Below are 14,797 nucleotides of genomic sequence, written 5' to 3'. Positions count from 1 at the left end.
ATCATTGTCTCTAATTCATTGGTTCTGATAGTGACAGGCTGCATGAATGCTGACTTTTCTGGTTTCAAAGGGACATTACAACTAATGCCTCAGATAAGAAATGAGTAAAAATAACGATTACCAACAAATTGGATAACCTAGAATAGATAAATTCCTACAAACACACAACCTATTAAAACTAGATCATGGCGATTTATACCGAACATTTAAATAATTAACACCAACACTCTTTAAATTCTTCCAGAGAGTTAAAAGGGGCAGTCCCAAACCCATCTACACTCCCAAGAGTTCAGCATTACCCAATTTCAAAACTGGACATAGACACTACAAGAAAGGAAAACTACAGAACAATATCCCCAAATGAAATTTGATGTAAAAATCCTTAAAAAAATACTAGCAAACCAAATTCAATAGCACATTAAAAAGATCATACACCATGGCCAAATGGGACTTCTAATACCACATTAATAAAATGAAGGATAAAAACCACACAATCACCTCAACTGATTCAGAAAAAGCATTTGGCAAAATCCAATACCTTTTCTTGATAAAAACATCCAACAAACTAGGAAGAGAAGGAAATTATCTTAACATAATAAAAGCCAGATATGAAAAGCCCATAGCTAACATCAAATACAATAGGGAAAATTTAGAAATTTTTTTCCTCTATCATCCAGAACAAGACAAGAATGTCCATTCTCACCACTTCTATTCAACATAGAATTCCTTGGAAGAGCAATTAGGTAAGAAGAAGAAATAAAAGGCATTCCAATTAGAAGGGAGAAATAAAATTATCTGTGTTCACATACAACATGATCTTAAATGTAGAAAACCCTAAAGATTTTTCATACACACAAAAATACATAATTTACATAAAGCCATTTTTAACAGTTCACAAATTTAGCAAACTTGCAGTACAAAATCAACACACAGAAATCAGTTGTGTTTCCATACACTAACAGTGAACAATACAAAAAGGAAATTAAGAAAACAATCCCATTTACAATAGTATCAAAAAGAATAAAATAAATCTAACCAAGAAGTGAAAGATTTGTATGTTGAAAACTACAAAACACTGCTGCAAGAAATTAAAGACATCCTATACTCATAGATTGAAAGATTTAACATTGTTAAGATGTCAGTATTGCCCAAAGTGCAATCCCTATCAAAATCCCAATGGCATTTTTTTAGGCTAGAAAAATCTATCCTAAAAATCACGTGAAATCAGGGGGCCCTGAACAGTAAAAATAATCTTGGAAATGAAGAACAATATTGGAGGTGTCACATGTCCTGATTTCAAAACATATTACTAAGCTACAAAAATCAAAACTGCATGGTACTGGCATAGAGACAGACTTAGAGACCAATGGAATAGACATCCCAGACACACAAAATCTTGCATCTTCAACAAGGGTGCCAACTCCACCCAGTAGGAAAAGGGCAGTCTCTTCAGCAAATGTTGCTGAAGAAACTAGATATCCATATAGAAAAGAATGAAGTTGGAGCCTTACCTTACACCATATTAAAAAGTTAACTAAAAATGAATTAAAGATCTAAACATAAGACTCAAAAGTCTTATCTCCTAGAAGAAAACATAAGAGAAAAATCTTCATGCCTAATCACTGAATTAGGCAATGATTCTTGGATTTGGATACCAAAAACACAGGTAATCAAACAAACAAACAAAAAATAGACAAATGGGACTACATCAAATTTTAAAACTTTTGTGCTCAAAGGACACCTCAATAGAATGAAAAGACAGCAAATGGGAGAAAATATTTGTAAATTGCATATCTGATAAAGGGTTAAGATCTAATATATATAAAGAACTCCTACAACCCAATAACAAAAAATAACCTTATTAAAAAATGGGCAAAAGACTTGAATATACAATTTTGCCTGAAGATGATATACAAATGGCCAACAAGTATATAAAAAATGCTCAAAACCACTAATAATTAGAGAAATGCAAATCATAATGACAATGAGGTATCACCTCCCACCCATTAAGATGGCTATCGAAAAATAGCTATTATTGCCCTGGCTGGTGTAGCTCAGTGGACTGAGTGCTAGCTTGAGAACTGAAAGGTCTCCAGTTCAATTTCCAGTCAGGGCACATGCCTGGGTTATAGGCAAGGTGCCCAGTTACAGGTATGCAAGTGGCAAACAATCGATGTAGTATCTCTTGCACACTGACGTTTCTCTCTCCTTCCCTTCCCCTCTCTCTAAAAACAAATAAAAAAATCTTTATAAAAATGGCTATTATTTTTTTAAAAAGAGAATAACAAATGTTTGCAAGGTTGTACAGAAATTGGAACCCTTGTACACTGTTGGTAGGAATATAAAATGGTGCATCCACTATGGAAAATGGTATGGTATCTCCTAAAAAATTAAAAAGAGAATTATCATATGATCCACCAGCCCCACTTTTGAGTATATATCCAAAAGAACTAAAAGCAGGGTCTTGAACAGATAGATATTTGCACATTCATTCATAGCAACATTACTCACAATAGCCCAGAGGCAGAAGCATTCTGTCTACTGACAGATGAAGAGATAAACAAAATGTGGTATATCCATACAATGGAGTATTATTTGGCCTTGAAAAGGAAATTCTGAGACGTGCTGCAACATGGACAAACTTTGAGAACATTGTACTGACTGAACTAAGCCAGTCACAAAAAGACAAATATTGTTTGATTCCATTTATATGAGGTTCTATAAAGCAGTCATACTCATGGAAACAGAAAGTAGAATAGTGGTTACCAGTGCCTGCAGAAAGGGAAATGTGGGGTGTTGTTACACAACGAGACTGAGTTTCAGTTTTGAAAATGAAACAGTTCTAGAGATCTTCTGCAGAGCATTGAATATACTTTGCTGAACTGTAAACTTAAAAATGGTTAAGGCAGCAGACTTTATGTGTGTTTACCACAAATTTAAAAAAAAAATAATCGAGTAACAAAATAATTTCAGAATCAAGAACACACAAAGTTCTTTAACTTTACTCACAAAAAAATGAAAATATAAAAAAACCTTTCAGTTAATTATGTGTAAACATACCCTCCACACACCAAGAACTCATTCGAAGCTCGTCTGCCAGCAGTTCCTATTGGCATATCATCTAAAGGGGAAAGAGAAATATACAGTCATTTTAGCTCACCATCTACTTAAACATAAATTGTTCTTACATGATTATTAGTGTGGACAAAAAAAGGGTCACATACTCAACCTGACAAGCTCAGCAGAGACCTGCATGACAGCCTAACCAACTCAAGAGACCTGAAGTAACTACGTGGGGCAGTCTGAAATGAAAATTTCCCAACTAAAAGCAAGTCATGGCAGGTAGTCAGGTCCTAGGCCAGCATCTTCCCTGACAAAGGCTGGCCTTTACCTTACTTGGGCCTATCTATTGTCTTTTTGAATCTGTAACGGGCCTTTGGAAAGTCAGAGTAATCCCCTTCCCAGACCCCTTGGGGTACAAGCTTCCACCAGAGCAAGAGACCACAAGACCCCCCCATTGTTATCAGGTTCTCTCACATACTATCTCTTTGTGTTAGAAATGGTCACTGTTAACTGTACCCACCTACGTCTATCCATTTTATCCTTTTATCCATTTCCAGAGGTTTCCCCACTTGGCTTTCTTCCACCTCCCTAGTGCATCACCAGTGAATTTCATATAACCCCCTTAGGCCTCCTCCTTTGAGTGCCATGTATAAAGTAAGGAGCAGTACTACCATTCTCAATCCATTGAGATGTTGCTTCCCAGCAACTGTCATCAGGTTGGCTCAAATAAACTCATAAAAATTTTCTACAGGTTTGAATGTCTCTTATGTTGACATTAGGGAACAATCTGAGGACAACCATGTGCTGACCTGCAATTTCATCCATGAGGAACAAGAGGTAGACACAGAACACTATGCCCAGATGAATACACAGGAGGTAGCACTCTTAATGCCCACTTCTGTACACAAACATCAGGTCTTTTCAAGGTAAACTGTCACATTCATTTCAGGATTTATGTATTTACCATTTAACATGTGCAAAACATGCTACTGTTTTACTGTGTTCCCTTTAATTCATTATTGACAGGGCTTTGAGTATTGTACCCCCAATCCCAATTTGGCCATAAACTGTATGTTTTCAGTGAACAATTTTGTAGGTTGCAGTGATTTTTAGGAACATATGTCATGTTCTAGCACAACTGACTGTAAACACAGTACAGTCCCCTCTAAGGCTGGAGCAGCACCTCCTGCTGCTACAGAACACTCACTTGGGTCTTGCATGGGTTGTTGGACAAGACATCATGGCAGCTGGAGCCTCCAGACACAGCAGTACCTGCCATAGGTCGTCTACTCCTCAGTCACCCACTTATGGGAATAGAGCACAGCTCAGAGGGTAGGGGCCCCTGATTCCTTGCTGCTGTCATATCTACTGTATCACATTGCTCGTGTGATTTTAAATGACACTAAAGGTATAATGAATGTGTTGAGGTAAAATTACAGTGTTGAGCAAATAATATAAATTTTTAAAAATAAACTTCTGCTAACCTATGCTCAAAAATGGAAAAAAAAAAAAACAATCACAAATACCCCTCTAAGTGGCCCTAAATGGTCACTGAGAAGTGTACCTATTTTGTACCTATTCTGAAGCTTATAGTCTAGCAATGAAAGGAGGTGATAATGTCATGAGGTGGGGAGAGGGATGAGGAAAATAAATGAGAACAAGAGGGCAAGGGACAGGTGGCAAGAAAGCCTCTATTCTATAGACTACAGTTACCTACAGGGTGACAGAGCAAACTAGGTAGATGGGGCAAGGACAAAAGCTAGATTTCACTAACTTCATTTTGTAGCTCTGAATTTGAAACTGCATAATTATGAAACAAAATTAAATAAAAAAGAACAATCCCTAGAAATCAAAAGTAAAATGAAGCAAAGATAGCACAGCCACCAAAATGAGTTATTTCAAGAGATTTTAAACCCAGTAATTTAACAAGACATTTCTAATGAGATTATCCTAAGGATGAAAAGACCCACAAAATGTTTTAAATATTTTTTAGTAATCATATTGTTATTTTGATATCATATTGTTATTCTGAAACTACTGAGAGAGGAGAGAAAAGAGTCTAAATTCACAAAGGCAAAAGAACAGAAAAGTTAACAGCCACAAAAATCTGGAAGCTAAAAAGTTGATGTAAGTGGTATTTGACCTAGAAGACTCAAGAAGATATAATCCTTAGCTAGCAGAAGGAAAATCCAGAAGTACCAATTTATACACAGGAGAAGCCTGGATGTCTTTACTTGGGGCAAAATAAAACACAGGGTTCTCTGACCTGCAGCCCACCAGGCAGCAGCACATCATGAGAAATGACTGGGGGAAACACCAGCGGTAAGTGAAATTCTACACACTGGGCTATTGAGACCTCCAGCCTTCTTGCCCGGTTTGGCGCCCCCCCACATGCTATCAGGTATATATTCTTCAGGCAGAAGACTGGCTGAGACTCCTCTAAAGGATCTAAGAAATCCCCTAGGAAGGGGATCTTCCTTCCAAAAGGAAGCAGTCCAAGGCAATGACAGCCGTGTCAGTATAGAGGCTTGCTGTTCATAAGACCCACTACATACAGAGCCTTCAAACATTTTATTTGTCCATTTTTTATTATAAGCATACAACAATCACCAAATATCCAAGGGAAGAATATGAAAGCCAGACTCCCAAAACAAACTACCAAGGGAAAGAACTAACATATTTTTTAAGGAAAAGTTTATATATATATTATATAAATATATTATATTATTTATAAACATAAATATATTATATTTATATAATTTATAATACATCATTTATAAATATATTATAAATATAAATATTATCTAAAATATATTGTGTATAAATATTATATGAATATTATATGTAGATTATATATGTTAATTGTATATATATATAATTAATGACCTCAGAGATAAAATAGTACACCCTGAAGTAAAATAGTGCACTATTCAGAGGGGAAAAAAGAGCTTATGAAAATTCAAAATATGAGAGCATAAATAAAAAGCTCAACAGAATAGTTACAAGAAAAAAATTAAGGAAATTTTCCTAAAAATGCATAGCAGTAAGACAAAGAGAAAATCAGACAAAAAAAGATAAGAAAATCAGAGAAGGGTACCGAGATATCTATTATCATTTTTAAATTGTATGGCTGTTTTAAATTTGTAAGGGTTTTAAATACCCTTATATGGAAGGGTATTGAGATATCTATTATTATTTTAAAATTGTATAGATGCTTTAAATATCTTATATGTTTTATAAACATATAAAACATATCTTATATGTTTTATAAACATATAAAACATATCTTATATGTTTTAAATATTCTCAAGGAGCTTAAGGAGCTCCTAGTCAGGAGTTTAAAAGTCACCATTCCACCCTAACATGTAAAAAGCTGAACAGACTGAAAAATCACCAACTCTTCTTGGGTCCAAAAAGGAGGGGAGGACACAAGCAAAACAAGTCCCAAGATTGGAGAGATAGACAGGCAAATACAGGGAGCTCTGGCTTACCTGAGAAGAGATTCCAAGCAGAAACCTCCATGGAAATCACAGCCAGGACACAAGAGCCTGGCATTTCAAGACAGAAAATCAACAATCTACTGGAGGCCCTGTGCAGACAAGTCTAAAAGTTACAAACTCCAGGAGGACCCAGTCAGAGTGAGGCTCATAGTATTGTCACATACACCCCCAGGAGCTCAATCAGATTCCCAGAGTAAATATGGGAGAAAAATCCCTACCTGCTTCCAGCAGGGAGAGGGAAATGGAAACATTTTTAAATCTCTCAGAGCATTCTGATCTTAACAAGGCCAAACTATTAATCTGCTCAGGTTAAACTCAGAGCCGAATTGACCTGGGGGAAGGGAAACACCCAACTCCAGCCCCTATAGCCACCCTGTCCCACCTAACTCAGGAGAAACTGGAAAACACTGTGAAGTTTTAAGACTAGAGGCCCACTCAAAAACCCAGAGCAGTTCACAGGCCTACAGAGCGCTGCCCCTCCTCCACCCCTCCCCAAGACTTCTAAAGGCCTATTTACAGCAGTTCCTTTCACCTGATGCAGCATGTATAGGTATCAAGAAAAAATTACAAGGCATCCCAAAAAGCAAAATGCTTTGAAGAAACAGAGAAAGCATCAGAACCAAAAATGGCAGGGATGTTAAAGTTATCAGACCAGGAATTTAAAACAACTATGATTAACATGCTAAGGGCTTCAATGGAAAAAGTAGACAGTATGCAAAAACAGATGGGCAATACAAGTAGAGAAATGGAAATCCTAAAAGAAAACTATAAAGGTGAGAGATAAAAACAAACAAAACTTTGTAACAGAAATGAAGAATGCCTTTGATAAGCTTATTAAGAGACTGGACACAGCTGATGAAAGAATGTCTGAGCTAGACAATATATTAACAGAATCCTCAAAAACCAAAAAATAAAAAAAAACAAAGTCTTTAAAAAAAGAACAGAATATCCAAGGTCTGTGAAACAACTACAAAAGTTGTAACGTGTGTAATGAGATTAACAAATGGAAGAGAAAGAAAGGAACAGAAGCAAATATCTGAGACAATAAATAATGTCAAACACCAAGTCACAGATCCCAAAGCTCAGAGAACACCAAGTGGATACATGCCTCATGGAGCTACAGTCATGCATCACTTAGCAATTCTGACAAACACATCACTAGGCCATTTCATCATTATGGGGTCATCACAGTGCAGTTACAAAATCTAAATGGTGTAGCCCACTACCCACCAAGGCTATCCGAATGCTCTGCAGAAGAAAAATAATTTTCCCTCCAGCCTTCTGGATTCTTGGCTGAGACATCCCCATAATAAAAGACAGATCAATGAGAGCAAAACAAACTAAAGTTGAATAACACGTATACTCTTGTATACGCAGAAGAGACCCATGAAAACTGAGTAACTTGCCAAAATGGCTGAAGCCACCACCTAACTACCATCTTCTGCGGAAGACAAAAGAAAATTGGGCAGGGGGAGTCAGTTATCAAAGGTTATCAGGAAAAGCAAAGTCAAAAACAGTAAGATTGTTGTGCATATTTAAATCCTTTGTCTTCTGCATTGATAAGAATTTCTAAAGATAAGGTAATGCCCTCTTCCTCACACCCTTACAATGGGCACCTCGTTTACAAAGGTAAATATCTTTTATAAAGGGTAACTTCTACTGGTTTGCAGAGCTTTTCCTATGTCTACTATTTCTTAAAATTAACCAGCCTAAAATAATTCTTATGGCAAAGAGGCATATTTGGGAGTGACAAGTTCTGTTTCCCTACAGCACCTAAGAACAAATCTGTACAGCATATTACTGTATTGAATACTGTACTAGGCGTGTGCAACCTGAGGCCCACAGGCTGCATGTGACCCAGACTGGCTATGAATGCGGCCCAACACAAAATCATAAATTTACTTAAAACTTTTTTTTTGCTCATTAGTTTTCATTAGTGTTTGTGTATTTAATGTGTGGCTGAAGATAACCCCTCTTCTTCCACTGTGGCCCAAAGATGCCAAAAGATTGGGCACCCCTGCTAAACAATTATAACACAACAGTATTTGTTTAATGTGTTGCTCTAAGATGTTATAAGGCTAAGGCACCTCTAGGTAACAAAAATTTTTCAGATCCATTACAATCTCATGGGCCCACCTTTGTATATGTGGCCTTTCATTGACCTAAAAACATCACAATGTGGTACATGACTGTACCCTTAAGCATAACAGGTTCACATTACAGAAAATAAAAAATGAAAAATTCCTGCAAGATACTAGTGGGAAAGAACGCTACACCTAGAAAAGAACAAAGATAAAAATTTCATTTACCTCTCCTCGGTGTGGACAAAAAGGGGCCACATATGAAACCTGACAAGCTCAGCAGAGGCCTGCACAATGGCCTTAAAAAGAAGAAACCTAAAGTAACCAAACAGGATGGTCTGCAATTAAAACTTATTAACTAAAAGCAGATCATAGCAGGCAGTCATGTCAAAAGCTAGAAGCTTCTGTGACAAAAGTCAATCTTTACCTTAACTGAGCCTGTCTATTATCTTTTTGCATCTATGATAACGGACCTTTGGAATGTTAGATAACATCCTTTTTTCCAAACCTCTGGGGCACAACCACCATACCAGAGCAGGGACCACAAATCCCTTTATTGCTACTGTTATTGTTGACTGTTAACTATGTAAAGGAAGTATGTCACCTGTTTTATCTTTATATCCAATCCCAGAGGTTCCCCCCAACCTTTGCTTTCTCCACCTCCCAATCTATCCAAATGATTTCATGTAGCCCTTCCTTTGTTATGTCTCCTCTTTTGATTATAATGTATAAAATAAGGTCATTTCCCAGAGCATTTTTTCAGTCCACTGAGATTTTGCTTTCTTGCAGTTGTCAGTTTGTCTCAAAATAAACTCACAAAAACTCTACAGGTCTGAATGTTTCTTACACTGATTCAAGCAAGAAGAAAGTAGAGTGAAATATTTAAAGGCTTGAGGGAAACAAATCACCAGCTTAAATTCTGCACCCTAAAAATTATTCTTCAAAAGTGAAGGAAAATAACAAAGACTTTCTCAGACAAATAAAAATTGAGGGAAAGATCTGCCTTGCAAAAAATGTTAAAAGTTCTTTAGAGAGAAGGAAAATAATATGTCAGAAAATTTGGATCTATAAAAAGAGAAGAACACCAAAGAAGGAATAAGTGAAGGTAAAATAAAAACTTAAATTTTTTTGCCCTGGCTGGTGTGGCTCAGTGGATTGAGTGCCAGTCTGTGAACCAGAGGGTCACTGGTTCGACTCCCAGTGAGGGCATATACCTGGGTTGTGGGCCAGGTCCCCAGTAGGGGGCGTGTGAGAGACAACCACACATGACTGTTTCTCTCCCTCTCTTTCTCCCTTCCCCCTCTCTGAAAATAAAGAAAAAAAAATTTTTTTTTAATTAATTTAAAAAATTTTTACATGATCTAACAGGTATCAGTTTGTTCAAAATGGTAATAGCCACAATGTCATATATTCAGTTGCACATCCTTGTGTACATTATATATGTACATATGTGTATAGGTTTATGAACACTTATACAGCAAAATGAATGACCACAATGATACAAGGGACAGGAGGAAAGGAGGAGGATTATTTTGTTATTATACAGTGAACTCCCACTCCCCATGAAGTGGTATAGTGTTATTTGACAGTGGACTTGAATTATTATTACGTATATTTTTCTAAGTATAATTGATGGGCTAAAAGAAAGAAAATGAAATCATAACAATCAAAACAAGACAAAAAAAAAGAATGGAAGACAACAGAAACAAAAGAACAGGGACAACAAACAGAAAAAAGTAACAAATATAGTAGATATTAATCTAACTATATCAATAATCACTTTTAATCTCAATGGTCTAAATGTACCAGTTAAGAGAGATTTCAGAGTGTATTAAAACATATGAGAAACTCACATTAAAACATAAAGATATATATAGATTAAAAGTAAATGGACAGAGGCCCTGGATGGGTGGCTCAGTTGGCAGTAATGCCGCCCCATACACCAAAAGGTTGCAGGTTCGATCTCCAGTCAGGGCACATACCTAGGTTTCAAGTTCAATCCCCAGTCAGAGCACAACCAGTCAATGTTTCTCTCTCTCCCTCTTTCTCTCTCTTTTCCTCTCTAAAATCAATTAATATATCCTTGGGTGAGGATTAAAAAATAAATAAAGTAAATGGATAGAAAAAAATAAACAATGCTAACACTAATCAAAAGAAATAAGTAACTATTTTAATTTTAGACAGAGCAGACTTTAAGAAAAATTATCAGAGACAAAGAAGGGCATTATATAATAATAAAATCATATTTACATAAATATAAGTTCTCCAAGCAGATGTAATTCTTGACATGTACTCTTGTAACAACAGAGTCAACCTGTGTAAGACAAAAACTGATAGATGCAGGGAGAAATAAATGAATCCACTATTATAGTTGGAGACTTCAACAACCCTCCCTCAGAAACTGACAGATCCAGTAGACAGAAAATCAGTGAGGACAGCACTGAACTCCATAACACCATCAATCACCTCAGCACTGACTGACATCTATAGACTACTGCATCCAACAACAACAGAATATACATTTTTCTCAAACTCCCATGGAACACTGACCAAGAAAGACTACAGACTGGACCATAAAACACACCTTAACAAATTTAAAAGAATAAAAATCATGCAATGCCTGCTCTCAGACAACCATGGAATGATACTGGAAATCAATAACAGAAAGACAACTGTAGAACCCCAAAATATGTGATTAAACAACACACTTTTAAATAATTCACGGGTCAAAGAACAAACTTCAGGGGAGATGTAAAAATATTTTGAAGTAAATGAAAATGAAAGCACAACTTATCAAAATTTGGGGGAAGTAGTGAAAGCAGTGCTTGAAAAGAAATTTATAGCATTGAATGCACATATTAGAAAACAAAAAAGATCTAAACTCAATAATCTAAGTTTCCACCTTAGGAAACTAGAAAAAGAAGAGCAAGTCAAATCCAAAGTAAGTGGAATAAAAGAAATAATACTAATTAGGGCAGAAATCAATGAAACTGAAAACAGGAAATCAATAAAATCAATAAAATGAAAAGTTGTTTCTTTGAAAAGATTGAGAAAATCCATAAACTTCTAATCAAGCTAACTAAGAAAAAACAGAAAGGACACAAATTGTAGTGTTAGCAATGAAAGAGGGGACATGACTACAGATCCCACTGAAATTAAAGACAGATACTAGGGGAAGGAGGAAAAGAGATAATAAAAGAACTATTACGAACAACTCCATGACCACAAAATTTGATAACCTAGATGAAAAGGACCAGTTCTGTGAAATATACAATTTGCCAAAACTCACACATGAAGAAACAGACAATACAAATAGGCATATACAATTTAGTCAACTTGGATTTGTAATGGAGTACAGAGCATGAGTCCTGTGAAAATAGAACAGCCTCTACAATCCTGTCTTCAGGCAGGACAGGGGGAGGGGGAGAGCAGAGGGTACAGTGTTTAAGACACACCGCACAACAATGACAAGTTAACAGCCATGCCTTCCTGAAGGGAAGAGTGCTGCCCTCCAGCGTAAATTGTGTAAGTGACTGAGAACTTTCAGGGACTTGTGACAGTACAGGGGAAGGGGGGGCACGGTGGGGGGAGGCGCAAGATGCCCACCCTGGATGCCCCTATGTCACCAGGAACTTTTGTGCTGACTAAAGTTGGCAGCCAAAAGAGGATAAAAGACACTGGGGAACTGGCAAAAATGGCAGAGGCTGGCACACTATAGGAAGGGCTGGATGGATATGAGGCCACAAAGGAAGTTTCAGGCTGAGCATTTAAATCAGGGCAGGCTCATCAGAGAGAGATAGAGATAGAGATAGAGATAGAGATGGAGATGGAGATGGAGATGGAGATAGAGAAAGAGAGAGATAGAGATAGAGAGATAGAGAGATAGAGAGAGAGAGAGAGAGAGAGAGAGAGAGAGAAGGGCAGGCAGGCAGAAAGGGGGAGAGAGGGGGAGGAGAGGGGGAGGAGGGGGGAGGAGAGGGAGGGAGGAGAGGGAGGGAGGGAGGGAGGGAGGGAGGGAGGGAGGGAGGGAGGGAGGGAGGGAGGGTGAGCGCACTCAAGCACCACGAGGTCTTCAGTGAAAGTCTCTTGAGTCTGACGTGAGTTGGCCTGGAAATCTGCCTGGAGAAGATAGCAGCAGAGCCAATGGAGCTGTGGGCACCTGCCTGGCCACCCAGATTCATGAGAGATGCTTGGAGCTGAACTGTGTGTGACTGGGAATGCTGAGCTGCAGACTGCTGCTATTCTGAAAGATAGTACCTCTAAGTGGTGAATTCTGAAGCTGGCCTGGTTTGGCAGGCAGCAGGACTTAACAGCAGAAATCTGCCATTATTTTAAATCAGTATAACCTTTAACCCCTTTCACCAAACTCTTGCATTGGGAGTCTTGCCTCTGGCAGTGGGCAGTCAAATCCCACAGCTGTTCCACAACAGCACAGGCTGGGGTTCTGTAACAGATTCATCTTCCTCTGCAAAAATTCTTCCTATATAGTTATGAAGTTCATTCCTAAACTTATGCCATTATTTTCTGAAAGACATCCAGATTGTTTTAAGACTCCTTTTACTCTTAGGGGTTTTTTTCCAAAAGAGGTCTCTTCCTTTAATTTCTTTCCTTAAATTTAAGTTGATTTCTCTTATTCTGCTGGCTTCTCTATTTCTTTAGATACACACAAAGTTTTCATCTACCTTTAGAATCCAAAGTTATTGTGTTATAGAAGATGATGGAACAGATTTTAGAAAGGTAGGCATATATAATATTGGGAATTCAAACAACTAAATAAAATGCCCATTTGAAAACGCCCTACCCAAGAGAGTGTGAAATAAAGGTAAAAAAATTGCTAGTCTAGTAAATTATGAAACAGAATGTGTACAAGCAGAAAAGATTCTCACATGAGTGGTCTGTCGAGATGTTGTGTGGAACCAAAACAAAGTCATCCGTGTCGCAAGAGGAGTTCTTGCTACTAGTACTGGCAGAGTCTTTGGACACTTGTAGGTAGTTGGGAGGACCCAATGGTGGGGAGGATAAGTTTTCTTCCTGAATATGCTGCATATCTGCAAGGGACTAAAATTAACAACATAAAATTAAAACTGGCCTAAGAAGAAAGTACAAGTCAGAATAGCCATTAGACTAAAGAATTCTTTTTTTTTTCCATAAAAGTGGGCATAAAATTCCAAGTCCATCTAAAATTTCAAAAAATCTCTTTGGAAATCTTTCCCTTAGAAAAGCAGTTTTGAATCTCTTTGCATTAAGACTTTTAAAATGTTTCCCAAAAGTGGTACTTAAAAATATATCATGCCACCAATCTTATGTATGATAACTGTAGGCCTCTCTTAAAACTTCTGAGGTGAGTTTGTTCCATCCCAGCATCCCCAGTTTCACCTTGTGGCCTCACAAAGCAGATACTAAGTAACCATTCCCTTAATGACTAAAACAAAATGTCCAGGGACTTGAATGACATCTTGCAAGCACACAAAGTTTTAAATCTCAAATGAAGAAAACATTATAAATAGGGAAGCAAGAGACTATATTATGTAAAAAAGTAAACAAATCAATAAGGATAACTACATTTAAGCCTGGAGATCATTTACATTCACAAAAAGGAAGATTTGGAAAACATGAAAGGTGTGGGTATATTTCTTTTGTTACAAGGAGGAGTTAGTCTGTGGGAGATAGGACAGAAAGGGAAGAAAAACATGTAAATACATTTAAGCAAATAGGCATAAGTAACTATTTATCTTTTAGAATTTGTCTAGTTCAAGGACTCTAGTGACAATGCTAATTGAATGTGTTAATTTGATTATACAATGGTTTTCTAAAACAATGAACTTTATAACTTACTGTGTATTGTGTCAAATCCCCATTAAGTTTAACCTTTGTTTCTATTTAACAGAAGAAAACATACTATATAATGCTCTTTAAACCCAAGTTTTAAACAGCCAGTTTATTGCCAGTGCTTCTCTGAATGTCACTGTGCAGTGAAATCTGTCTGAAATCTCCTTATCACTGTGTGTGTATGTATGTGTGTGTGATATACGAAGACACAAAATCTCATTACTTTTAAAGAGAATTCATGCCTCAAGGAAGGGAAGATGGAAGGACGAACTTTACTGAACATCAGCCACAGGCTGGGCACTGCTGAGAGGTCTCCCAGTATCA

General features: G+C 37.1%; 1 protein-coding gene across 2 annotated transcripts in view; it reads right to left on the bottom strand.

The window, feature by feature from the left end:
* The window catches only part of ULK2 (unc-51 like autophagy activating kinase 2), a 141,280-nt gene that overhangs the window by 81,490 nt on the left and 44,993 nt on the right, over positions 1 to 14,797 (bottom strand). For both annotated transcript variants that reach the window (XM_037166292.2, XM_053663297.1), the window contains 2 exons: positions 13,531 to 13,702; positions 3,061 to 3,121 (listed from right to left, as the gene is read on the bottom strand). In XM_037166292.2, coding sequence (XP_037022187.2) covers positions 3,061 to 3,121; positions 13,531 to 13,702 — 233 coding nt within the window. The remainder of the gene's footprint in view (positions 1 to 3,060; positions 3,122 to 13,530; positions 13,703 to 14,797) is intronic.

This window comes from Artibeus jamaicensis, unplaced genomic scaffold (assembly GCF_021234435.1).
Source record: "Artibeus jamaicensis isolate MK-2021 breed Jamaican fruit bat unplaced genomic scaffold, CSHL_Jam_final contig_3163, whole genome shotgun sequence".
Lineage (NCBI taxonomy): Eukaryota > Metazoa > Chordata > Mammalia > Chiroptera > Phyllostomidae > Artibeus > Artibeus jamaicensis.
Note: the sequence above shows the minus strand (reverse complement) of the source record. Positions and strands in the feature narration are given on the sequence as shown.